The 25,203-nt window shown below is 44.6% G+C and overlaps 1 protein-coding gene across 13 annotated transcripts in view; it reads right to left on the bottom strand.

Annotated features, from left to right (window-relative positions):
• Itpr1 (inositol 1,4,5-trisphosphate receptor type 1) overlaps nt 1-25,203 on the bottom strand; it is a 330,113-nt gene that overhangs the window by 96,413 nt on the left and 208,497 nt on the right. For 4 of the 13 annotated variants that reach the window (XM_029535575.1, XM_029535576.1, XM_029535577.1 and 1 more), the window contains 4 exons: nt 19,901-19,936; nt 18,725-18,775; nt 12,806-12,938; nt 10,603-10,793 (listed from right to left, as the gene is read on the bottom strand). In XM_029535575.1, coding sequence (XP_029391435.1) covers nt 10,603-10,793; nt 12,806-12,938; nt 18,725-18,775; nt 19,901-19,936 — 411 coding nt within the window. The remainder of the gene's footprint in view (nt 1-10,602; nt 10,794-12,805; nt 12,939-18,724; nt 18,776-19,900; nt 19,937-25,203) is intronic. The other 9 variants (XM_029535574.1, XM_029535582.1, XM_029535583.1 and 6 more) reach the window with 4 other exon arrangements.

Genomic DNA, 25,203 nt, shown 5'->3' with positions numbered 1-25,203 from the left:
AGACAGAGAAGATACTCATTACCCTGAATTTGCTATTGTTAGCTAAGTGGCTACAATATACTGGGACTTCAGATACTATTCATCTGATAAATGTCAGATACCTAAAACCTGTAACTGCCAGACCTGGGGTATGGGCAAACTCAGAATAAGGAAATAAAATCCGTGTTTCTTTTCTTTGTATGGATTATTATTCAGTTGATCCAATCAAGTAAGCACGGGAGTTGGCAAATGATTTTATGAAAAACAGCATGACAAAGGGTCACCATCTTTATTCCAGCTGCTCAGCTCTGACCCTGTGAGTGGAAGCAGCCATGAAGGACACTAGAGGACAGCTGTGTTCTAATAAAACTTTATACAAACATGGGCCACTGGTTAGATGTGGTCCTTGGGCCACTGCTTGCTTGCCAATTCCAAAGCAAACTGTAAGAAGGAGAATCTGGTGTCAGTTTGTACTGCATGTTCAGAAGTCACAAGGACAAGTGCAGATGGGTACTGACCTAGAAGTGGAAGAAGAGCTAGGAAGAAAGTCTAGACCTGTTGTGTGTCCAGGAGATGGAAGGAAACAGGCTCAACTTACAAATGAAGTATTCTCTGACATATTCTTTAGCTTTATTTTTATTTTATGTGAATGGATATCTTGCCTGCTTGTATGTCTGTGCACCATAGGTGTGCTGTGACCACAGAGGCCAGAAGAGGGTGTCAGATCATCAGGAACAGGAGTTGAAGGTAGTTGTAAGTTGCCATGTGGGTGCTGGGAACGAAACCAGCCTCTGGAAGAGGAGCCTGGGTTCTTAACCATTGATCTGTCTGTCTAGCCCATTCTCTTGCATTTTTACTTGCTGCTCTTTAGTCATGCAGAGACTGCAAAATTTGAGCTCTCCTTCAGATGTCTGGTCTTAGAACTCTATTCCAGCCTCTGGGTTTTACAGGAGGGGAGGAGAACAGGACTCTGCTCTTTATCCTTTCTCTCCTTTTAATCTTCTTTGTGGATGGCCAGAAGAGCTGAGATTGTGTGTGTGTGTGTGTGTGTGTGTGTGTGTGTGTGTGTGTGCGCACACACACACACACACACACAGTCTTCTTCTGTCTGTAGTGGGATCTCACCATTCAGGAAGGAACAATGTCAGATCTCTACTATCTCTAGAAGGACTATTCCCATGAGCTGTGCTCCTTCCTAGTAGCACAACTCTCAGTCTTGGATGAATAAGCCTGGTGATTCTTAAAGCAGTGTCTTGGCTTAACAGCCAAATTGAATGCTTTTAGACCCACACACTGCCAAAGGTTGTCATTTAGGCAGACTCACTAACAGTCAGAATAGAGCTCTGAGAGTTCACGTTGTCAGGAAGTTAGGTCAGTGCTTGAGTGTGGTAAGTGCTGAGTGTTTCACACACATATGGAAGCTGGAGAAGGACATTAGGCATCCTTTTCTATCCATCTCCACTTTGTTCCTTTGACAGCCTTCCATTAAGCCTAGAGCTTGGTGTTGACCATCAAGCCACTGAGACACTCCTGATTCTGCCCCTCACAGTGCTTGGGTGACAGGAACACGTGTGACTACATGCTCATGAGGACTCATGCTTGCCTAATAGCACTTTTATGCACTGAGCCATCTCTCCAGCCCTGACAGTAGCTATTTTTGAATTATGGCTTTCTATGAGGCCAGGATTTAGGCCAATCATCCAAAGGACTTCTGCTCAATGACACCTGGTTTCCTAGAGGACAATAAACTCACATGTCAAAGGCACTGGAGGGAGGGAAAAGAAAAAGACTGAACCAGGGGAAAAGAATATCATCTGTTCTCTGCTTATCTGGTATGGCTACCAGCATAAGAAGTTATACACCAAAGGCAATCATATTTCCTAACTTTCTGGATATTCAAAATCATCTTAAATATATAGTCAGAAAGGTTTAAGTAAGATAATAAGAGAAAACAGAACAGTCTACAGACCTCTCTGGGTGATAAACAACTTCACAGAAACAAACAAACAAACAAACAAACAAACAGAAATGTTAGACAGAAATCAAGGCTAATAAATGAAGCCTGTCTTTAAATGACAAGGAACGTCATGAAACAATAGAAACGAGTATCTGAATGTCTTAAGAGCTTAGAGGAGTTGAGGGCCACACAAGGCACCTTCTGGGCCTCAGCAGGGGCCTTGAGAAGCAGCACCTGTCTGCAGCTTGCTCTCCAGGTGAGCTCTAGGTAAAGAAAGACAGGGCACTTTGGCTGGAGGCCTGAAGAGAGGGCATTTCAAGCACTTTCCCCTCCTGCTATTTGTTAAATCTTCTGGAGAGTTCCACAATGGACTTTGTTTTCCAACCCCCACTATGGAAGAGAAACTGAGTTTCAAGTTCAAAGTTACTAAAGGCTGACAAGGGCACAGCTGGATTCCAATGTCCCACTCAGGAGGTCAGAGCCCTTTGTATGACAGGTCTCCCTTTCAAGGCTCTCTCCCAAATCTCTGAATATTTATACATTGATTCTCAAAGGAGGGCCAGGACAAAGAGGTGGACCCTAGATGTGTTTTTTTGGCAAGTGTAAGTGGCCTCACTGTTCAGATCCCTCTAGTTGACTGGCACACACAGTTCTGGGAGTGAGGTGGGATATAACCCCTGGAGATGCCAGGCTGTTTTTATCAGTCTTAATGCCAAAACCCATCTATAAGTCCCTACATGTTGGGGGAGAACAGTCCCTGACTCTGGGGTTAGCTCACTTCTTTCCACATGGATAAAACCTGAGGTTAGAAAACACCACTTGAAAGTGACTCATTTCTAACTCCCCTGCCAAAAACAACACCCATTTACGTAACTCCCTCACACAGCAGACTCTTCCTCCTCTTAAGGGTGACTGCCCTATCAAACTGAGGCATATCTCCCCACAAGCTGCCCTTCTGTTTGTTACCAGAGAGTCAAATCACACTATTCTATGCATCTATCTCTCTGTGATGTGGGGGGTGGGGGGGAGGAAGGGGGTCGCAGACAGTCAAAGCAATGAGTTCCTCCCACGCTGTGCTCTGCAGTGATAGGTCCAGATAGAATACCATGTCATATCCCAGACCGGCTGGGACTCATTTCTTAACCCAACCTTAAAAAGTGGTCGGGGAAAGGCCCCATGAATCAGGGAACTCTCTCTTTTCAGCTGAACTCACAGCTTGGTTTCTGGACTCAGAGCATCTCATATTTTCCACCTCTAACTGTGTACGTGCAGAGGGAAAGCTTTCATTGGGTGTGTCTGTAACCCAGACCTTGGCAGAGGAATAGCCGTGGGCAGCCACTTGATATATGAAAATCACTGTGCTTCTGCAACTGGAGGCAAGTATTCCAAGAGGAAAAAAAAAATTATCTCCTTAGTTTGCTACGGGGTGCTCTATAGTTAGTTAAGCACATCCCTCTCCAAATATCTGTATTAGCTTTAAACCTTTTAAAGTCATGGAAGTTCATAGACAGATTTTCTTCCTCCACATTCCAGGTAAGGACAACCCCTGTCCTCTGCAGGGAAGAGGAAATGAAGGGAACTTCCTCCCCGGGTGCTGGTGGGAACATCTTAGTAGGAAGGAACACAGAAGTTGGCACGGGCGTGAAGGACGGATATACAGCACCATGAGGCTTAGTGAGTGCTGTGTGTGCCAGAAATTAATTCATAAGCAAATGCTTATTTTATAGTTTCCCACTTGCGACAAAACATCAAGCAGAAAGGAAATATTTCTTCTGGGGCTGGCACTGGATCGGGGACAAAGCAGCAGGAAGCAGCCTGATCTCCCACTGCCTGACAAGTGTGTCACCCATCCAGACAGCTCAAGGGCTGTGCCACCATCTTCAAGCTCCTGTAAACAGAGCTGCTTTGAAGGCCCCAGGCAGGAGAATTACCACCATGAGAGAAGCCTTGGGAGAGAAAGAAGGTTCTGAAAGTCTTGGGGACAGGGTTCCTCCAGTCTACTCCGCTACACTAGGACAGTGGAACCTTGACTTCTGGCAGTTTTCAGGGATCCAGGTGCTGAGAGGTCAGTGATGGGGGTTTCAGGACAAGAGGGCTGAGCAAGTGTTCCTGTGACGTTGGTTCTGGTTTCCTACTGACTGAATCTTTTGACAGTCTGGCCAATTAAATCCAGAATTTCTGGAGAGCCGAGGTCCCCAGTGGCCTGATCTTTAAGACGAGACTGAATTTTCACACTCCATCCAAAGGGAGTGGATGTGTGTCAACACTTTCTACAAAGAAGGGATTGCACCTCCAAGGAAAAACTACACTCGGTTGCGGAGATTAGAGTGCTGTCCTTCCCCACTCATGGCTTTGACCGGCCCATGCTGGGGTGCACAGTCAATTATAACTGAAGGAAAATGGACTGATGCCAGGGGCAGCCCTACCAATGCCCTCTCTCTTCCCCTACATGCTCTCCTCCCAACGGCAGGTTGAGGCCTTCTGCAACGGCGTTGGTTCATGGCTAGAAGGTAGTAGGCATGGCATCCTTAATTCTGAGCCCAGGCTTTAAAAGGATGCACAGCCTGGTGTTGGTAGGAGAGGAATGGGAGCCATGGCTTGGTGGTTAAGAGTGCTCACTCTTCTTCCAGAGGATCAGAGTGTCAATCCCAGGTGCCATGGTTAGTATCTTATAAGTACCTGTAACTACAGCTCTGGAGGATTCAATGCCCTATTCTGGACTCCTACTGTACCTGTGGACAGGTCAAACATGGACAACCCATACACAGATTCACACAATCACACACATAATTAAAACTGAAAATAAATCTTAGTGGGGAAAACAATGGACAGCTTCAACTTCTATTGCTTCAGCCACCATGTTGTAGGAAGAAGCGCCCCACCACATACCGAAAACCAGTACACTCCAGCTCAAGCTGAGAACCAACTCTCACAGCCCAACAAGTGGCCATGCTGACAACTCTAGTCCCAACTTCCTGATGAATTCAGCCCCAGCCAAGACCACACAGGATGAAAGCGTCACCTAGCTGAGCTTCAGCCCACAGAAGCATGTGACTGCTATCAAGTGACTACTGGGATCTGAAGAGGTTACTCGGTGATAGATAGCAAGGATGGACAGCACGGGAGGTTTAACTGTAGCTCCGACCCATCACTTCCTTGAGTGTGTTTCATCTTACAGTACACAGAGTTCACTTGTACACACCTCATAGGGGAGCTGAGAGTCTTAAATGAGACACTGTGAATGAAAGGGAATCCTGCAGAAGAAACCTAGGAAACCAAGCTGGGTGCTAGCTGCCTGTGGCCCTTTCTCATAGGCCTATCTTTTTCACTTCTCCTAATTTTTAAAATTGTCACATGCTACCAAACTGGCTCTTTGGGTATTCAGTCGGATAGACTTTTCACACACATATAAAGTTGTGTGACTCCCAGAAAAGGAAGACACACAATACCCCCATGCCCCCAAATACTCCCCTGTGCTCCTGCACTTGACCAAATTCTCCTGTGACTCCTGACCCTGAGGGCTGATCTGGTCTTCATCACCATTTGTCCTTACAAAGAACCAGATAGATAAAATTTAGAGCATGTTGCTGTCTGCACACTCACTGACTTCTTTCATTCAGCCTAATATGTGTGAGACGGACCTAGCTACTGACTGATTACCAGCTTAGCATATTTTCATTGCTGAGTTCTTGCTGCATGGGTGTCCTCCGGCTCACTTGTCCAATCATTACTATTTTTTAATAATTACTTTCACAACTTCGGATGACTTCAGAAATGGACTCCCCACGGAAATAGCTAAACAACTAATATGACTTCAAACATACAAAAGTCTTGCTTTAAAGCTGCAAGGGTTCAGAAGTCCCTGCCTGCTCGTTAACACGACAGCCAGGGGAATGTGAACTGAAAGACAGATTTTGAACCCCACACAACACAGGATTCTACTTTTCTTTTGCTTCTTGATATAAAGACGATAGAAAAATCAGAGTAGGTCGCTGGCACTTCAAACATAAGCCTAAAACACAGCCCTGCCTGTGTCTCTCCGTCGTCCTTCTGACAACCTGCCACTGGCAAGAACAAAGCTCAGGAAACCCATCTGGCCACAGCACGCTGTCCTTCATGAGAACGTGCACGTCACACGGAACAGGAAGTGGTAATGGGCAGTGAGTTCCAGTTAGGATGACCCTGTCTTTCATGGATCACAGCGTTTATTTCAGCAATCATTAATAACCACCACTTCGGTCTAACTGAGGTCAGACTTGCCTCCCAGCTGGTCATTTACTACTTTGAACCAGCTTCTCACCAGAAAGACCAAACTGTGAGTCACCTTCCCTGCATCTTTCGAGTTCCTGTCCTCAGCTGGTCCCAGACACAACCCTAGCTCTACATTATTTTCTCCAGAGAAAAGAAGCTTGGGGCAAAGCAGGGATCTCTCAAGGCAACTCTATGCAACTCTAAGAACAGACCCTGGAACCATAGGCCTGATACCATGTAGTGGGTCACCCCTGGATGTCACAGAAAGGGGTGAGGCAGAGGGAGCATAAGCTAAAACCTCAAGGCTATGTCCACACATAATGCCTGAAGCTTATCCACACCTGATCCAGTTACTCATTGGTGTCCTGGTTCCCTGGAGAGGGAGAGAAAGAAAGTGCTTCTTTCAGGAGTCGCTGACCAGACCTCATTGCAGCATCTCATCTTCCACCAAAGCGCATGAGTCATGAGTGTGTGAAAACACGGGGCTAATATTCATAATTCCTGAATTAGATAAAGAACTGCAAGGAAAAACAGCTTCTGTCTGCCTCTCCATCACTGTCAGGACGGATGCTCTGAGAAACAGGGCGTCTTGCCAGAACCCCAGATTCCACCTCAGCAGTGAGCCTTGGGAGCTGGCAGTCTCATCCCTGTGAGCCGCCCCACGCTTCCTTATTCCCTCACCCGTGGTGGCTCAGAGCAGCTACTCATTCCTGGGACAGGAAGCCTCCAGGGACAGCAGGGACGTCTGCCCTCCTCTCAGCGGGCCTCAGTTTGCCATCTCAGTCTGGGTCCAGGCTTGGCCCCAGCAGAGGGTGTAGTTTCACCCACTGTAGTCTAGCCCTCTTCTCTCTTACATCAGGGTCCCAACAAAGTCTAGGGGCGCTCTCTCTCTCTCTCTCCCCCTCCTTACCTCCCTCCCCCTCCCTCTTTTATCACTAACTTAAACACACCTAGAGATCAGTGTGTAACCATGTACACAATCACGTAACTGTCACCTACATAAGATAAAGAAGGTTTGTCTAGCATGCAATGGGCTCCCCTGTGCCCCTAGAGATCCTTTCCCCAGCCAGTATTGTTGTTCTCAGAGTCCTCAGAAGGTAGGGCACTTACTGCCTTAGTCCCCATCATTGCTATTTAACCTTTTCAAGAAATAAATTTCATTGTGTATACTTAAGGTATACAGCATGATATTGTGAGGCATGTATAGACAGGATGAAACTTACTACAGTGAAGCCAATCCACCCATACTCCACATATATTTATTTTTGTTTCCATGGCAACAGCAGAAAAAAAAATGTCAGTTTTCATAGATCTCATACAAGCTGCAATTTCACTACTTGTATCCATCCTCGAGCTGTGCATTGGGACACTAGACTTGTTAATACTAGAGATTTGCTACTTAGCACATTTGTATCTTTTTATTTTCCTCCTCAGTGAAGAGGTCTGAACCCAGGGCCTTGTGCACGTGAGTTAAGTGCTCTACACTGAGCTATATTCCTAGCACCTGTTTTTACTGATGCTGGGGCTCATGGCCTTAAACTTGCTATGGTGAGCGGTTTACAATGAATTCTCCCTCCTCCTCCATCTACTTCCCATGGACTGGGATTGTCCCACATTGGTTTTGTGTTGTTCTTGTTTTTGAAACAGTGTCTCTGTCTTTATTTAGCCCTAGCCATCCTAGAATTCACTGTGTAGATCAGGCAGGCCGTGATCTCATAGAAATCTGTCTGCCTCTGCCTCCCAAGTGCTGGTATTAAAGGTGTGTGCCACAATGCCCAGCCAGCAGGTTAACTGTAAATTACTGTCTCTTACATGCCCTCTGATGACAGAGTTAGAAACCTAAGTGATAGTTCTGAGTCCCCTTAGAGGGGTACATTACTTCTCATTTTAAATCTCAATTCTCATCCGGGCTCTCTACTCTCTCTTACACAGTGCTCTTCAGTCTTAAAGACCCAGTCCCTGTTCCCCTCTGGGCCTTGTTAACCAAGCTTCCCATGTTGGGGGCCTCATGTTTAGTTTTTAACCTTGTAATCCTATGCCCCTCCTTGAAAGCACAGGTCACCAGAAAACTTTTCAAACTCCTTATCTCCTTATACTGATCTATCTGTCTGTCTGTCTGACTGTCTGTCTGACTATCATCTAGAGATATCTCCTCATTACCTTTGTCAACAAGTGGTTTCCCCAGCCCAACCCCTTTTCACTGGGAAGCCATAGGCTCTGTTCTTACATGTAGCTTCCTGTCCTTGCTAGACATTCAGGTTTTTTTCTTTTCTTTTTTTGAGAACGACCTCAGAAATTCTTAGATTTCTTCAATTAGTAAAGCTTTTATAAAAAAAAAAAAAAAAAACACAGGGAGGTGGCTGGGCACGTGGATCATCTGGTAGAATATTTGCCTGGCCAAGTGGATATTTAGATCAACTGATCTGACCACAGGTGATCTAAGACCACTGCTACCATGGCAACACAGGGACCTGACACTGTGCATACAGCACTAACAGGAAGCGTACCCCAACAAGGGCAAGGGCCAATGAATCCAGCCATTCTCACACCCAGAGCAAACTTAACAGCAGTCTCAATATATCATGACTCATGAGCGCATGTGACTACTCAGACAAGCAGTAGACTTTGCCACTGGCACGGGTGAGTAACTCATTGCCACAAATCTCTGTGCATAATAAACTTTGAAGTGTGTGTTGGGTCAAGTAGGGATTGGAGGGCAGAAAGTAGGGCCCCTGCAGTGGGTTATGCAAGGCACAGGGTTCCAGGCTGGAAGAGTGAGCAGAGGCTAAAGTCTAACTCGTCCTGTGTTTGCTAAGTCAGTGTCTTGGTTCAGAAGACATCTATCCGTAGGGAGAAACAACCTTTTCTGACTTAGGAAGATACGAGACTCTAAGAGTATATGTTCTGAATTTAAATGTAAGGCTAAGAAAGTATCAGGTCAAATACAGACAGAGGGGAAAACCTTTTATTATATGAATTAACTTGAACAAAGTTTGGATCAAAATGAGTGTGGGTCTGTGTTCACAGGTACATACTTCCAAAGAAAGCCTCATTCAGTATGCTCACAATGAAAGAAAGACTCAGACAGAATGGGATGTTAAAAATGGCTAAAGGGCTCAAAACTAAGGAGGCCGAGGCAGGAGAATCGTCAGGAGTCTGGTCTACACAGTGAATTCCAGGTAAGCCTACTACATGGAGAGACACATCTCATAAGCACACTATTTTTCAAATAAAAACAATCATTTTAAATGTCATTTCTAGTCTAGCATAACATCATAATTGTACCTGTAATTCTGCTACTAGGAAAGATGAGGGAAAAGAACTATCTGAAGCCAGGAGATCAGGGTCAGCCTGGACAACGCAGTAAGATCCTAACTTAGAGGACAGAAAAATGAAAGAAAAAGCCACTTGTATGTAAAAGTTGTAACACACACATTTGGGCTCCTTTAAAAGAACTCTGTGGAGCTGGAAAGAAGAGGGTATTTTTTTTTTTTTTTTTTTTTTTTAAACAGAGGATCCAGGTTCAGATCCTGAAACTCAAAAATGGTGACTTACAAGAGTAACTCTAGTTCAAGGGGATCTGATGCCCTCTTCTGGCCTCTGTGGGTACCTGCATGCATATTATGTATATAAACTCACACAGGCACACAATATACATAAAGGAAGCAAATCTCTCTCTCTTTTTTAATGATCCATTCAAGGACATTTGCCCAAATGAATATTGTTTAAATAGTATTTTAATAACAACATATTAGTATTTTAAATATCATTTAAAGATATGTACAGTCAACAGAAAAGTCATTTATCCATCTTTGACTAACCTAGCCTGAGTCTCTTTCCCTTATTAGTCATTTGTTTCATTGAGCTTCCAGTTTAAAGGTAGAGTTTATAGTTAACAGTAGTTACAGAGCCTACAGACAGGTAAACATTTTACATCTTCTAAACAACACAAGTCTGAACACTTTTCTGCTTGTCTAATGACAAGAGCATCTATATTCCTGAATAAAGACTATAAACAAACCTTTAATCATCCATTTGACACATGTTACAGCATACCTACACTGCAGTTCAAACACACTGTATACTTGAAACTATACTTGAAAAGACAGAATAGTCACAGCGCGAGAAAAACGAGATCTCCCTCATGAGACCAAGGCTCAGCCTGGGGACCTGGCCCTCAGAGCTCAGGCACAGTCCCAGCTGTCTCATCAGCCTCCTACCTGGATGGTACGGCCCCAGCCGTCGCATCAGCTTCCTACCTGGATGGTACAGCTCCAGCTGTCACATCAGCTTCCTACCTGGATGGTACGGCCCCAGCCGTCGCATCAGCCTCCTACCTGGATGGTACAACCCCAGCCGTCACATCAGCCTCCTACCTGAATGGTACAACCCCAGCTGTCGCATCAGCTTCCTACCTGGATGGTGGTGTTGCCTCCCTCCAGCAGTGCGATGGCCAGCAGAATGCTTTCGTGGAACACTCGGTCGCTGGATGCATTCATTATGAGATCGATGACCAGGTTGGAGGCCCCCTCCTTGTCGAGGTGACACTGAACCTCAGCCAGGCTCATCTCGCCCCTGCTTGTGGAGCTGGATCCAGGACCGCCCCCTGGAAAGGCAGAGTATTACTCTTATGAAGACATCGAAAGCTACGAGAGATTTGCGTTTTCACTAAGTGCCAACCTTTAGTGCTCTAAATAGTAGGTGTCTGTCTCAGGACACCTAAATTTATAAGTGGCAAAGATGGTACTGAATTCAGGCAGGCAAAATGAAGGAAAAGACCCCAAACCATTCAGCCAATACGAAGACTTGGGGCATAATTTGTTAAAATACGAAGACTTGGGGCATAATTTGTTAAAATATGAAGACTTGGGGCATAATTTGTTAAAATATGAAGACTTGGGGCATAATTTGTTGAAGAGTCAAATCAAAAGGAAACATCTCTTAAGACGCCCCCTGGGAAAGCTTTACCTAAAACAATCACCACTGGCCTTCTTTCTAACAAACTCCTTCTTTGATATCATTCATTCACTCAACAAGTATCAAGGCAGTGTTTGGCATTTAGTCCAGAGCTGGGGGTGGGGGAGGGGTGAACAAACGAAGTCCCCCTCTTCACAGCTCTTCAGACAGGAGGAGTTAGTTAAGGAGAAAGGGCCCATGACACTTATGGGATGGTTTCTGATTATTTTTGGAAAGTTCATATTTAAGAACACGTCTTCAGTTATTATTAGCAATAACTGAAACAATAAAACATGGAAAACTGGACTGATCAACTTCAGAACGCAAAGCACCACCTATCACTCCTTTCTTCCAGAGCCCGACAGAGCTGCTACTTTCACTGCGGTCCTAATACCTGTGTGCCACCCACCAGAGCTGTCAGGCAGCCCCTGGGGACGCAGCATCTCCCCAGTGAGATACCTTCCAGGTTCCTCAAGTAGCTGTCCAAAACCCACCTCAGATGATACAGAGAAACAGTTCTGAGCTGTGACATGAGCAATGGTTCTGCGAGAATCATAGGCTATTGGGGGGGGGGGGGTTGAGAAGCTGAGTGTCATCTCTGGAGTGTCCGAGAACTACATCATTGCAGAAGCCTGCAAAGCCCTTCGAATTGGGCAGACTTCAAGTTCTCATCAGAGGAAAGCCAAACACCCCACCCACGAGGTGCTAGGATAAATACATTAAATACTAGGATTATAAAAAAAAAAATAGATGTACTTTATTTTATGTGTGTGAGAGTTTTAACCTGGCTGTACCACTTAAGTGCACCACAGGAATGCCTTGTATCCTAAGGTGTTTGAAGAGTGTACTAGATCCCCTGGAACTAAAGTTACAGATGGCAGTGTTCTACCATGAATGTTAGGAACTAAATAAATCTGGGTCCTCTACCTGTGTGAGAAGTGCTTTTAATTATAGAGCCACCTCTTTCGTCTAAACAATATGTTTTTATGTACTGCATGGGACTTCCTAAGGATCTGAATCTGCCCCATAATACCACGGCCCCAAAATTACATCTTGACAACTCACTTTTGTGTCTTGAGCACTGGGTGATATATATATATATATTTGGTATGAACTTCGTGTGTGCTCACATGTATGTATGTGTGGTTTGAAATAGACTTTTGTTTTTCTGTTAAACTATGCTAAAAATAGTATTTGCCATGTAAAAGGGTAACTTGCAGAGTGTTTGGGAAAGCCCTCAGAGCATTCAGCAGGTATATAATAAATGCTAGCTTTCACCATCTTGGCGGCCATCATCCTCATCAGCTTATGGGTAAGCACAACTCCTAATGAGCACAGGACAACAGACAGTGAAATCTAGCTTCCCACATCATCTGAGTATCAGTAAGAGGGTCACGGCTTGGGGAAGAGTGGCAAAGGATGTATGCAAAACATACCTGCATAGAAATGCTATGCTATAGGGAAACATGTTCATATAGCACACAGGTGTTTCATCAAACACAAAAGAAGTTTCAACAACAACAAAGAGAAAAGAATTCAGAAACCAAGAAAACCAAAAAACTTCCATACATCTAAGTTTCAACTTGTCAAGCAAAAGCAGACAGCTCCTTCTGACATGGTCAGTTCACACAGGATGCTCCATTAGCACAGTCCGGAGCCTACCTCCTCCCCCAGGCTTGCTGGGTCCCCCTGGTGATAGTGGGCCATTGCCAAAGCTGGTAAGGCTCTCTCTTCTTCCTGAAGGTCTGATGTTTCCATAGTAACGGTTGACCAAAATTTGCCGGAGTGCCTCACCCTAATTTAAACAGGATAATGAAATCAGATTTCAAATTTAAAGCATAATTGAGTGATTAATATTTAATTGAAGAAAAAAACCCACACACATACACAGTATATTCAGGTATATTCAACTGAGTTTCACTCAGTGAAAAAAAAAGAGATTAATAAAAAGCATTTAAGAAACTTTGAAGTCAACTTCCAATATTTTCTCAGGGAACAGAACATGTTTTATTTGTTTATTTATTTTTTGAAGAACTGGTGGCAATCTACACTATTAAATTCTGAAGTATCACACAATGATAAAGACAGAACAGTTAATTCTGAAGGGCAACTAGCAGCCACAAAAAAAACAAAAACAAAAACAAAAACAAAAAAAACAAAAAACAAAAAACCCAAAAAACAAAACAAAAAAAAAAAATGAAAAGCCCTTTGGGTTAAGCTGATAAAATTTGGGCAAACTGCAAATTTTACAGGTCAGCTTCCACATAGCAGTATACATATATATATTTATATTTTTAAAAATGCTACCTAAGGCACTGGATTTACTCCTGAGGTGTGAAGAAGGGGAATCGTATTTGAGGCAGTGTCTAAGGGGATCGTATTTGAGGCAGTGTCTAAGGGGATCGTATTTGGGGCAGTGTCTAAGGGGAATCGTATTTGAGGCAGTGTCTAAGGGGAATCGTATTTGAGGCAGTGTCTAAGGGGAACGTATTTGGGGCAGTGTCTAAGGGGATCGTATTTGGGGCAGTGTCTAAGGGGATCGTATTTGAGGCAGTGCCTAAGGGGATCGTATTTAGGGCAGTGTCTAAGAGAAGGGTGGCTTTAACCTCACTCTGTAGCCAACATATCTTGAATTCTGGGTCCTTCTGTCTATTTCCCAAGTGCTGGGGTTAAAGATGTGTGACATGATGCCTGGCCCAAGAAGTAATAAGATCTTACAGTAAGAGTGTAAGCCGATATGACAGTTGACAGCAAGCCTTTCTTACAAAGAAGGCTGATGGGGCCCCATGGTGAGAACAGAGGAGGATGATACAGGAACTACAGGCAGTGGTTCCAAACCTGTGGGTCATGACCCCTTTGGAGGTCAAATGACCCTTTCACAGGAGTCACCTGAGACCACTGGAAAACACTGATGCTTACGTTATGTTTCATAATTATAGCAGTAGCAACATTACGGTTATGAAGCAATGAAAATAATTTGATGGCTGGGGGTCACCACAGCATGAGGAACCATATTAAGGGGCTGCATTAGGTACGCTGAGAAATGCTGGATAAGTGAGAGCTACACAGATCAAAAGTAAGCAATATGCATGAACCGTCACCATGATTTGCTTAAAAATAGCACAAGAAAAAGAGAAAGAGGGAAGAGACAAAAGAGGTAAGAATGAGCAGGAGCTGATGGCTGAAGTTGAGTTATAGATAGTTCCCCAAACTCTTCCTAGTCCTTTAATACGTATTTCAAGGTTTTCCTAATGAAAAGCTTAAAAAATATAATCATCAACAAAACCCCAGAGTATGGACATAATGACCCTTTCTTACAGCTCTGACTCTGTCAATCTGATTTGTTCTGCCACACTAGGATGCATGCAGCACCCGGGGGGGGGGGAGCTTACTCTCAGCTCTAACACCTTTCCCATCTCAATCCTAAGGGAGTCCTGGACCACCGACTGTACATTTCCCAGGGACTGTTTCCTAGGGGCAAAGCAGTATGGCCTGGAGTTCCTCCAGGGCAGCAAGAGAGAGGCGTGGGGAGTCTGGCAGAGGGAGGTGCTGAGAACTAGCAGGTCTCTAAAATAGTCAAGAGCTCCGAGGAGACCTGGAACTGAAGCATGAGTCAGTAGAATTTAAAGTGATTTGTTAAGAAGTGCTGAGAATAGGTCTGGGGTTGGGGGAAGGGTTGTGAAACAAGATGGAGGGGGGAACAGATTGGGGGCGGGGGAGGGGGTTGTCCTGAGAGAAGTAGGCAGCCAGGGAAGGAAGGGAAGAGGCAGAAGCCTGGATCCTGCCGACTGGAAATGTCTATCAATCACCAGGGCTGTGCGGCCACATTTATCTCCTTTGTTAATCTATGCTGGAACCCACAGGGACAAACGTGGATGAAGCAAACCAGGAGAGGGGAAGGTGCTAGAAGCCTGGTGCTGATCTTTACATGAATGTGTAGGAAATGGGGGGGGAGGTGTAACCCCCAAATCCTCAATTCTTCCCTCCTCCATGCCCCTCCCCCCGAATGGGAGAGCATTCTCTCCTGTCTTCTTATGAGATTCATTTCCCACCTGGACCACCAGAAATTCCATAATACCAAGACCGTTTCCAGCAAGGAAGTCACTTGCAGGGTTTAAAGTACTTTCAAAATGAAATGCCTTGCTAGGGAGATACAGTTCCGGTACCGAGCTGTTTCACGGCTCAGAAAAACCCCCATCTTGATAAAAAGATGCAGGTTGACTATCCCAGGGGCTTGGACAAGCCAATCAGCATTCCCCAAAGCTGTCACTGGGAAACCGGGGACTTAAAAGCTGACTCTGAGAGAAAATAAATTCGAAAGAAATATCCAAGAAGAAAGAAATGGGGAAGACAGGTTACCTCTGAGCTGAATGAAAGATTAACTATAACCCCTGTTATAAAGGACCCTGACATAGAGTATGTACCAGTTTGAGTGAGAAGAGTCTGGGGAAAGGCAGAACCTACAAAAAGGCTCAGAAGCCTCTGACTAGATCCCCTCGCAGCTGTGAAGAGGCCTCTGATCTGCCACCGTGCTCGCCGCCCATCTATGCTGCCATCAAGAGAAGAGTAAGGAGGACAGATGAGCTGGGTGGTCAAATCAGAAGAAGAGCGATGGGAGGCAGTCAGCAAATGTGCACGTCTGCCTGCCCTTTGCACAGCAGTTCCACTCTGGACCAGGGGGACTCGGGCTTTCGCCGAGGCTTGCTTTCTTTCCAACTCTTGATTTTGGGGTTGGGAGCAGCAGGTCTATCTGCCATAGGGTCTGTTTGCCATCACTCAGGCAGGAGGTGAATAAGAAGGGAAATGTGGGCTCTGCACAGGAAGTGTGTGTTTATGCAGCCCGGATGCCCAAGTGATACAGAGGGACTGCACATTTGCATCCTGCCTCTCCTTGACAGAAAAACCCTAGCAGTTACCATAGCAACAGATGCATCAAATGGTACATTTTCCCCCATAATATCATGAAATGTGCTCATTATTGGGGGAGGCTGTAGAACACATTCCACCCACAAACTTTCCCCATTTTTATTATATGATTTGCGGTATATATTAATCTCACATCAGTGAGTGTGTGTTTGTGTGTGCGCGCACACACACACGCATACACAGAGAAATGTACATATACAGAAGGAACAGAACGGGTAGGAATTGTTTTTGCTTGTTCTTAAATAATATATTAAAGTTGCTTTGTTTTTCTGAATAGAAATAAGATAGGATTCTGGATAAAAGGGGACAGGAGAGGATTGTGAATTAACATTATCAAAAGTTATGTAAATCTCTAGTGTTTCTCTGAGCCACTGTTTTAATTTAGGCAAAGTTAAAATCTTCAGAGAAAAGCTATCTTAATCGTCTTGGTTGGAATTACTCAACATGGAGTGCTAAGCTGTCCGCCATGCACCACACTACAGCATCTGACTGCAAAGGAGAAAACAGAGATCCCCTGGTACTGTCACTTCAGCTTCAGCACTGAGCTGTAGAAGTGTAGATTGTTTTTTTTTCTCCCTCCTCACTTCCCCCCTTGCATCTAGAGCATGAAAACAAATACCAGACATTTGTCCTCAGGTAAGAAATTCTACACATGGTAAGTATCACCTAGGATTGAGAAAAACAAAACTTCAGAGGAAGTCTCATTTGTAGTACATGTCATGTTAAATAATGACCATGGACACACATCAAGCCTGAGCGCCTGTCCTGCTGATCTGCTAATGAGCTGAGTGGAAATGTAGCTATGTGTTGAGCAAGGTACCCAAGAGGCAATGCATTGCTTCCAGAAGAGATGGAGGGTCCTCGGTTCTAACCACTGAAAGAGCTTGTGCTTTAGGCAAGAGTACCTCTTAGACTCTGAGTCTCTCACATCTCAGTACTTATAACAGCACCTGAATGAAAACAGACAAACAAAAAGAAAAGAAAAACAAAACAAAACAAAAAAATCCTTCTCCCTGTTCTTCTCCCACACTTCAGTCACTGGGCTTAGTGCTTCATGTGCGTGGCTCAGGGTTACTGTACTAAGGGACCGAGACTAGTGCTACCCCCACTGTATAGTGCGAGAACCCAGGGCAACGAGACGTGAAGTAACATACAAATCAGACAGCTAATGCCTAGCGAAGGAGAACTGCTCTGCTTCTAATACCAACGGTTTGGTGTTACTGTTTGATGCTGAGTCCCTGGAGAAGCTTAGGGCATAAGGGATGGCTGGGTACCTTTGCTGGCTACTTCTAAGATATAGAATAATTCTTCACTAGTTGGCAAAATCCTGGAAAGGATGTGAATGTAATGTGCCCCTAGTCAGTGAGCTGCAGGGGATACAGTCTGTTAGAGGGGCATCATGTTCCAAATTTGGCCTAAATGCAAACTTCCTATAAACTATTCCTTAGCTACAGAAATCACAAAACTTACTTCTCTATCAAGGCAGGAAAACAGAACAAAATCTGAGAGACAGAAGGACAGGGGAGGGGTTGGATGTGAACAGGGCATAGGTACCTCAGCCATTTATCTCAGAAATAAACTCTTCATGACACAAATGGCCAGAACCCCACGGCAGCCTTTACAAAGACTGTTTAGTTTCTAACCCTGTGACCTTGAGAAATATGTTAGACCTCTGAGGTTCAACTTTCCTAACCTGTGGCATGGGAGTAAAGGCCTTGCCACTGGGACAGCATATACTTTGTTCAAAACTGACACAGGGGCATATATATGTCTTACACAATACTGAGTAAGTTCTCAGAAAACCAAGATGCCCAGCTTCTCTAGAGATGGATAATGTGAAAAACCAATGCTGGTCAGCAAGCTCATGCATATGTGTGTGTGTGTATGTGTATATATATATGTATATATGAGATATTCTAGAAAATTCTTTGACAATACACAGCCAGCATTGTCCTTGGCACATTCTTCTTCTAAGAATCAATGCAAACATACATTTATTTTGTTCCTTTTCAAAGAACAGAAAATTACAAACCCTTTCCTAATTTGGGGGAGCTTTATGTGACTGCTAGTGTTCAGACTTATTTATCCTTGACCACCAAAGACTGAGATGTAACATTAAATAACAACAGCCAACTATGAAGGCTGTGCACCTACTAACAATCCAATGTCGAGAATTTGCATATGTTTGTTGGGACACATGCTTGCACAGGTAAAAAAAAAAAAAAACTGGCTGAAGGGAAAAGGAGGAAGTTAGCACTCTCACAGCTGGGTGGTGTAACTCTGCTCTGTCGACATTATGCCTTTGTGTTTACTGTGAGCTAGCTGGAAGGAGCACTAGCCACTGCAGAAGCACAAAGCTCTCCCATCACCGATTCAGAAAACCATCTCAGGGAAGTAGGGTGTAAGGTGCTCACTTGGTTATTGTTTGCAGCTTGGTTGTACAGAGTTCTGTTCAGGTAGGGAACAGAACTGCCAGTTAGCTTCACCTCTATCCAGGGGATGATTGGTCCTAAGCCAATTCATGTTTGGACAACAGCAACACCGACAGAAGCTGTCTTTAAATCGACAGAAGCTGTCTTTAAATCGTAGTTGTGTGGCTGGGAGGGGGGAGTTCCAGTCATCGGCTCCCAACCCGAGAGACTCAAGGCTACATACCCTTTTATGGTCTTCCAGTTGCCTCAGGGGTGGACTTGGTTCAAGCTCCTGCTAAGCATGCAGAAATTCCATTTTAAGTATGGCACTAAGGAAACACTACCATCTTCAGCATCAGTCACAAACAAAATACATTGTGAACTCATATACAGTCAAGGTTACATAAAAGAATCCTCTTGTTTTGTGGTTTCTCCCAAGGTATGAATACTTTAGATTCTGCTTAACCGTCATCCCAAACCTTCCTCCCACAACACTGTTTCAAATGAGCTTTTGGGCCAATTTTTTTTTCAAAGATTATGAATGGTAATTCTATAGGATATGCTGTTATATTAACCCAAAAGGGGCTGTAAAGCAAGACTCAACCGGGCAGCTCCTCATGATTTCATACATGCAGTACTGAACAGCACATGCGTAAGGGACATTGAAACATACAGCACGGGTCAGACACATACACGAGACCACAGCTCTCCCTAGGCCACCAGTAGATGGGGATTCTAATCAAAACTGCTAGTGGCGAGCTCTGGTTAGAGTATGACGGGCCGATCCCGGGAAAACATCCCCGTTGCAACTCAGGGGCTCTATCGTTTGTGTTGGATTTTTCTCACTTCTGATCAAGTTCTCTCTGACGAAGCACCTTTCAGTTCAGCCTGAACTCCTGCAATCTACCGCAGTTTCTGACAGCAAGCTTTCGCACCTGGAAGCACGCCTGCTCTAACAGTTTCTCTGATCTTACTCACTTGAATCAACTCTGGTCCTTCATTTAGCCAGCGTAGCTGGTGACTGTGAAGGATGGAGCAGAAACACTTGCCTTGTGCAACTTTCTTGGTGGTTTCTATGAAAACTAGAGATTCTTGTCTAGATTTTCAAAAGTGCATCATCTTTGCACAGGATCTGAAGTCAGTTCCGTACAACAGCAGAGTGACCTTAAGGCTTCAGATTTTCTCAGGTCCAGAGGGAAGCCCTCCAATGGTGCATCCTCTCACCTGGAGCTTGCTTTGTCTGGCTCCACTTTCTACCCCCAAAGCAGCAGCGGATCAGTCCCCAGCCTGCTAGAGTCTTCCCTCCCCTGCCCAACACCGGAACGGACGGTTAGTTCGTCGAGACAATGCGCACACTAGACGGGGACAACTCAGAAGCACCCAGATTTGCTATGTTTGCAAATGCAGGTGGGCAACACACCTCTGTGGAGTTCTCGGCTTCCGGTGCCTGAGGCAGCTAATTGGGAGTAAAACGGAGCATGTTAGTCATGGCGTTTGCATTTTATAGACCACAGAGAAGTCTGCAGACCAACACTGAAGGACAAAAACACAGAGAGAAAGATCACAGACAGGTGATTTCACTGAATCACCTGTTACATGGGGCTGGTCTGTTGACGGGACCAGCCACTTGATGTTTAAAGTAAAATGGAATGTGGCGGGAAAGATGACTGGTAAAAGATACAGGTTTAAAGTTAGAAAATAGAATAATATCGCTACAATGATTATAATTTTTTTTTAAAACCATCAACATGTCTAGACTGCAGCTCGCCCAGGAGATATGCTTCTGGGTGTCTGGGAGGGCACTTTCAGGTTTACCTGAGAAGACCCGCCCTAGTTCTGAGTGGAACCACCCCATAGGTTGAGGAATCAGACTGAGTAAACAGGAAGAATGGAAGAAGTCAGCTAAACACCAGCATTCGTCCCCGCTACTTCTGATCCGTGGTACAATGTGACCTGGAGAGCATCTACCATAGCTAGAACCAGTCTCTTCTGAGCCACGGTGGGATGTACACTGTGAGCCCGGATGACCCTTTCCCACCTTAAGCTGCATTAGCCGTTACAGCAGTATGGAAACTGAAGGGCTAACTCTGCAAGAAGGAGAGCCGCTGGCTATGGGGGTCTTGCTGGGCAATGAGAAAGGCCGTTGTACTGTGGCAGGAGCAGAACCTGGGAGAGGCACAGCGATGGAGCAAGGGGACAGAGAGCAGCACTGCTCAGGCCTGGCAAGGTTCCTCACTGCCACTCCCCTGGAACCAATACCGCCTATGGATGTCTGCTTTCTCCTGTCCCTGCCACTCCATGTCCCATCCTGCAGTGAATGGCTTTGTCTGAGGCTTATCGAATGTCGTATCCTCTCTTACAGCCTCCGAGACAAGAGGATTTTCTGCATTTTGAGCATGATAGCTTTAACCTTATGTTTGCCCTAGGGGTGTCACAGATAGGTTTCCTGGAATCATTCCTGCCATACCATGTAAACACCGCAAACTCTATTTCAAAATCCCTCCCCCATGGAGGAAGATAGACGCAAAAGATACACACATGAACTAACTCCCTCTCTCTGTCTCTGTCTGTCTGTCTCTCTGTATGTAAATGAATACTTCAAAAAGGGTGTGGTTAGAAAAGTCTCCTGCTCCTTATGAAGATAGTGCCACGAGCCTGGCCAAAGGACACATGCGTGAACCAGGGAACCAATGTCAGACATACCTGTCAGATCCTATGTGGGCTGCCCTGGACCCAAGTCACGCTCCAGCAGCATGGCCGAGTGGTGCAAGGTACAGGCTGGAGCCAAGGAATGAAGCCAGGGCTCATGCTGTAACCATACGACCTTGGCCCCTGCTGTTGTTCTCCGACACTGTGCACTATGCTAAGCCAGAAGGTAGCTGTGCAATGGCAAGCCGGTCCTAAAGACTGACCCTGTGAGACCTGGGGTAGGTGCTGGGCTTCAGGGCCTTGCAAGGCAAACCGCTTTAGTAATAGGATCACCGCAGCTGACAAAATTCCCGTAATAAAGCTGTTATTGTGTAATTTTAAAAATTGTCTTTCTTTTACATCCCAGCAGGTAAAACGCAACTGGAACAAACTGTTTTACTGAGGGTAGAGAGGAACTTGCAGGGGACTGCTCAGTCAGGCCTAGATAGAGCACCTGTCGAATGGAGTCCAATGCCACCTCTTCCGGGGGAGACAAAGTGTGCAAAGCACGCAAGGAAAACAAAATCAAAGCTGTGGTGTGTGGACTGTCAAAACGGTCAATGTAACACCACCATCCTCTCTCTTAGGGTCAGTCTGCATCCTGCTTTAGGCTAAAAACAAAAAAGGAAAGAAAAGAAAACAAAACCCCCTTGTGAACAGTGTTGCTTTCTGTCCTAGGTACAAAATGGACACATCAGAGCTGAGTGAGAGCACCTGTCTACACAGGCTAGCTCGGCCAGAGACAGAGATGAGCGTAATGCCTTCTACCGTGTGTGTTGGCCACGCTCCACGGGCATGTCCGTCAGGTGCATTCTATATGATAACAACCAAAGGATTACAGGCAGGGATTTCCTGCAGGAACCCAAACAGCTATCCTCAGTCCCTTGCCAAAACCAAAGCTAAGGGAAAGGAAGAAGACAGAGCTGGAACTGGCACATCGTGTTCTGTTTGTTTGGTTAATTCTCTACCCTACCTCAGTTCTCTTTGCCCAGAGAAGCACGTTCGATTCTGCAGACGCCATCAGATGTACAGTATTTATTTCTTAATGTGAGATCTGCGATTTTCCATGTTTCTACCACTGAACTTCACACTGTATTTCCTCCCTAAATGACTGCTGTGCTTGTTTTAAAGTAAGTCTGATTTTTAAAATAAAATATAAACCAATTAGCAATTTTTTTTTTTTTTAGTTTTTCCCTGAAAGTCCTATGAAGCTTTTTTTGGACCCTGGAGGATACTTTGAGGCCACATGAATTAGTATTTAGAAGGACAAGTTTTAGCATGTTTTTACTGGTGGAATACCATGGACAAGTGAGAGCACTGGCTGGTGCCACGTGACGAGGCCCTCTGGGACACCTTTTTGGTCACCAGAGAACCTCCTTGGGCTTCCACCTCCTCACGTGTTCGCAGAAACTGGAGCATCATCGTGATTCTTTCCAGCTGACGTGTCAAATAATGAATGGTCTACCGACAGTAAACTTTATTTTTAAACATCTAACAGCCAAGTCCTACTTGATTTCAGACATGGCAGAGACCTGGCCAAATCAGGAATATAATTAGGAGCAACAAGCAACATCCTACACCTTCTTCATCTCCAACAGCACTTCCTTCCCCAGTGAATAAAGTCACAGTTTCTTGGGGATAAGCTGCTTTTAAGGAAGTAGGCTGCAATTCTGATAAGCATAAAAGCAAAGTATGCATGTCCCAAGAATAGCTATGTAAATATAAGATATGATGCCATTATAAGTAAAGAGTATGCTTTGATTAATTTAGTTCCTCAGAAGTTGTTGTTATTGTTGTTATTATTTACTTTACTTGAATGGTGATGTTCCAGTAAACATTTTAAGAAATAACATTTTAAGATCTACATATTCTAGGTCTTATTTCTCCCTCATAGTACATACTGCCAACATCTCTAATCACAGCTGGTTGGTGGATGATGAACACGTCTAGTTATGAATCTGAAAACCGAGTATTGCCCCAGACTGCTTCATCATATTGACCCTTTGATTAAAAGTTCCCCCAGAACTCTCAAAGATGTTCAGCAAAACATAATTTACTAGAAACAAAGATCCAAATGAGTAACAAACATTTAAGAATAATTTAAACAGTAACTCAAGCTTCTGAGCCCTCAATGCCCTTGTTGGATGAGGCCAGTAATCAAGGTATTATAATTGTGATGCCAACCAAGTAATGTGATATGTGTATAGAAGATGCTCGTGTGCTTGCTTTATATATACAAGGCACCCGATTTCTTAGAGGGATGCACATCTGCTATTACGCTTTGAACGTCTTAAAGAAAAGATACCCCTTTGTGTCCTAGGTTATTCCTGGTGTTTTCGAGTCAGCAACCCTCCCAACCCCGTCTCCCTCTCTATCCAGCCCTTTTACACCAGTCTATTACAGGACCAGCACACAGTATGCTGTGAATAGGCTTTGCTTTCTTCTGCCCTTAACAGGAATTCCTCTCTGGCCCCTGGGCGTCCACCATTTTCTGTTCAATATAATGTCCACTTATGGACCATGTTGGCAGAAGTTGAACACAAGTCACGACATGTATGATAGGTTGATTTATCAGTACATCAAAAATAATTTATCATTTCTGGTTCCCTAAATCAGCACTCAGTTGCTTTTAAATCTACTTATAACCCTGGGAAAAGGAAACAAGAGTGAATGTGCTTGCAAGCACACTAGTCAGGGTCCATCTTTTATCAGACTTTGAAACCCCTTCATTGAGAGAAAAGAAATCTTAAAAAAAAAAAAAAAAAAAAAAAAAAGAACCAAAGATGGAAGGGTTTTTTTTTTCTGAATTTAAATGGACAATTTTAAATATTCACATCTACAAATACAATTCTCATTTTAACTGCATTTGCTTTTAGAAATAAAGATAAGTTAAAAATTAAATGGCTCCACCCATGTACTTTGATGCATATCATATAGACATACAGAGTGGCTTCATCAGAACTCAGTAGTGTGGTCCGTTATTTAAAAATGCAAACTGGCATGACACAACTACACAACTTCAGTCATTCTGGAATAATCTCAGAAACAATAACAAAGAGAGTCCAAAGATTTGAAAAGGCCCTCAGCAGCCTCCGCAGTGGCTTCTGTGTGCTGACAGCAGAGCTTGCTCTGTGGTTGCCAGTGTCTAACAGTAAACAGTCCTGCTGCACTTATTGGCAATTACTGCTGAAGGTCGCACATCAGCAGTGAGCTTAAATTCCAGGAAAAAAAGAAAGGGCTTATGTAACGGCTGCCTGAGGGTTGGCAGGCTCCCAACTCAGCAGTTCACAGCAATGCAAGAAAGTAGGACGCCTCCGCCCGGGTCGGACGTCATGAGCGCGCCCCCTGAAGGTGAAAACTAACAATTCCTAAGCTTCTGTCTGCACCCCCAACCTTCACACATCCTGAATGTTACAGAGATTTTTGTCTGTGGCATCACTAGCTTGTAGGGGAGAGAAAGTTTAGGTCACAATAAATAAAATCAGGCTACAGCTACCCTGGTGACAAGGATATCTGGGGTTTTGTTTTGTTTTAATTTTGCAGTACAGGAAAGCAAAGTTGCAGTTGCCCGCTGTCACCAGAGTGACAGTAATTCAGTGAGGATGTCATCTTAAATGAAGAGGAATGGGCATGTCCGGTGAACTACAGCACACACTTTTAAAACACACAACTTAGTTTCAAGGACAAAAATGAGGAAACCTAGGTGGACCACCCCATCATCCACTACTGCTGCTTAAACCCCAAGTATGTTCTCAAAAGGCATGGCACTTCCTAGTTTAGAAAAGCGGGTCCTGCCTTGAGGTTCCCCATTGCATTCTTGCCTGACCTCTGAAGTGACTACTTGCCCTTCTGACATAGCGAGAAAGCCCCAGATAACGTTTCCCCATGATTCCATGTATTTCTATCATGCTGCATGACAGGCTGGGGTAACTTTTCCATGAGCTTGTATGGTCTCTAGCAGAGACTCCGGTAGGGCAGATACTATGTTTTTGGAGGCACATTGTATCCAACCCTTAACATAGTACCTGGAACCTA

The sequence above is a fragment of the Mus pahari genome, chromosome 2 (genome assembly GCF_900095145.1).
Source record: "Mus pahari chromosome 2, PAHARI_EIJ_v1.1, whole genome shotgun sequence".
Lineage (NCBI taxonomy): Eukaryota > Metazoa > Chordata > Mammalia > Rodentia > Muridae > Mus > Mus pahari.
The sequence above is the reverse complement of the archived record's forward strand: the minus strand, read 5'-3'. Positions and strand labels throughout refer to the sequence as shown.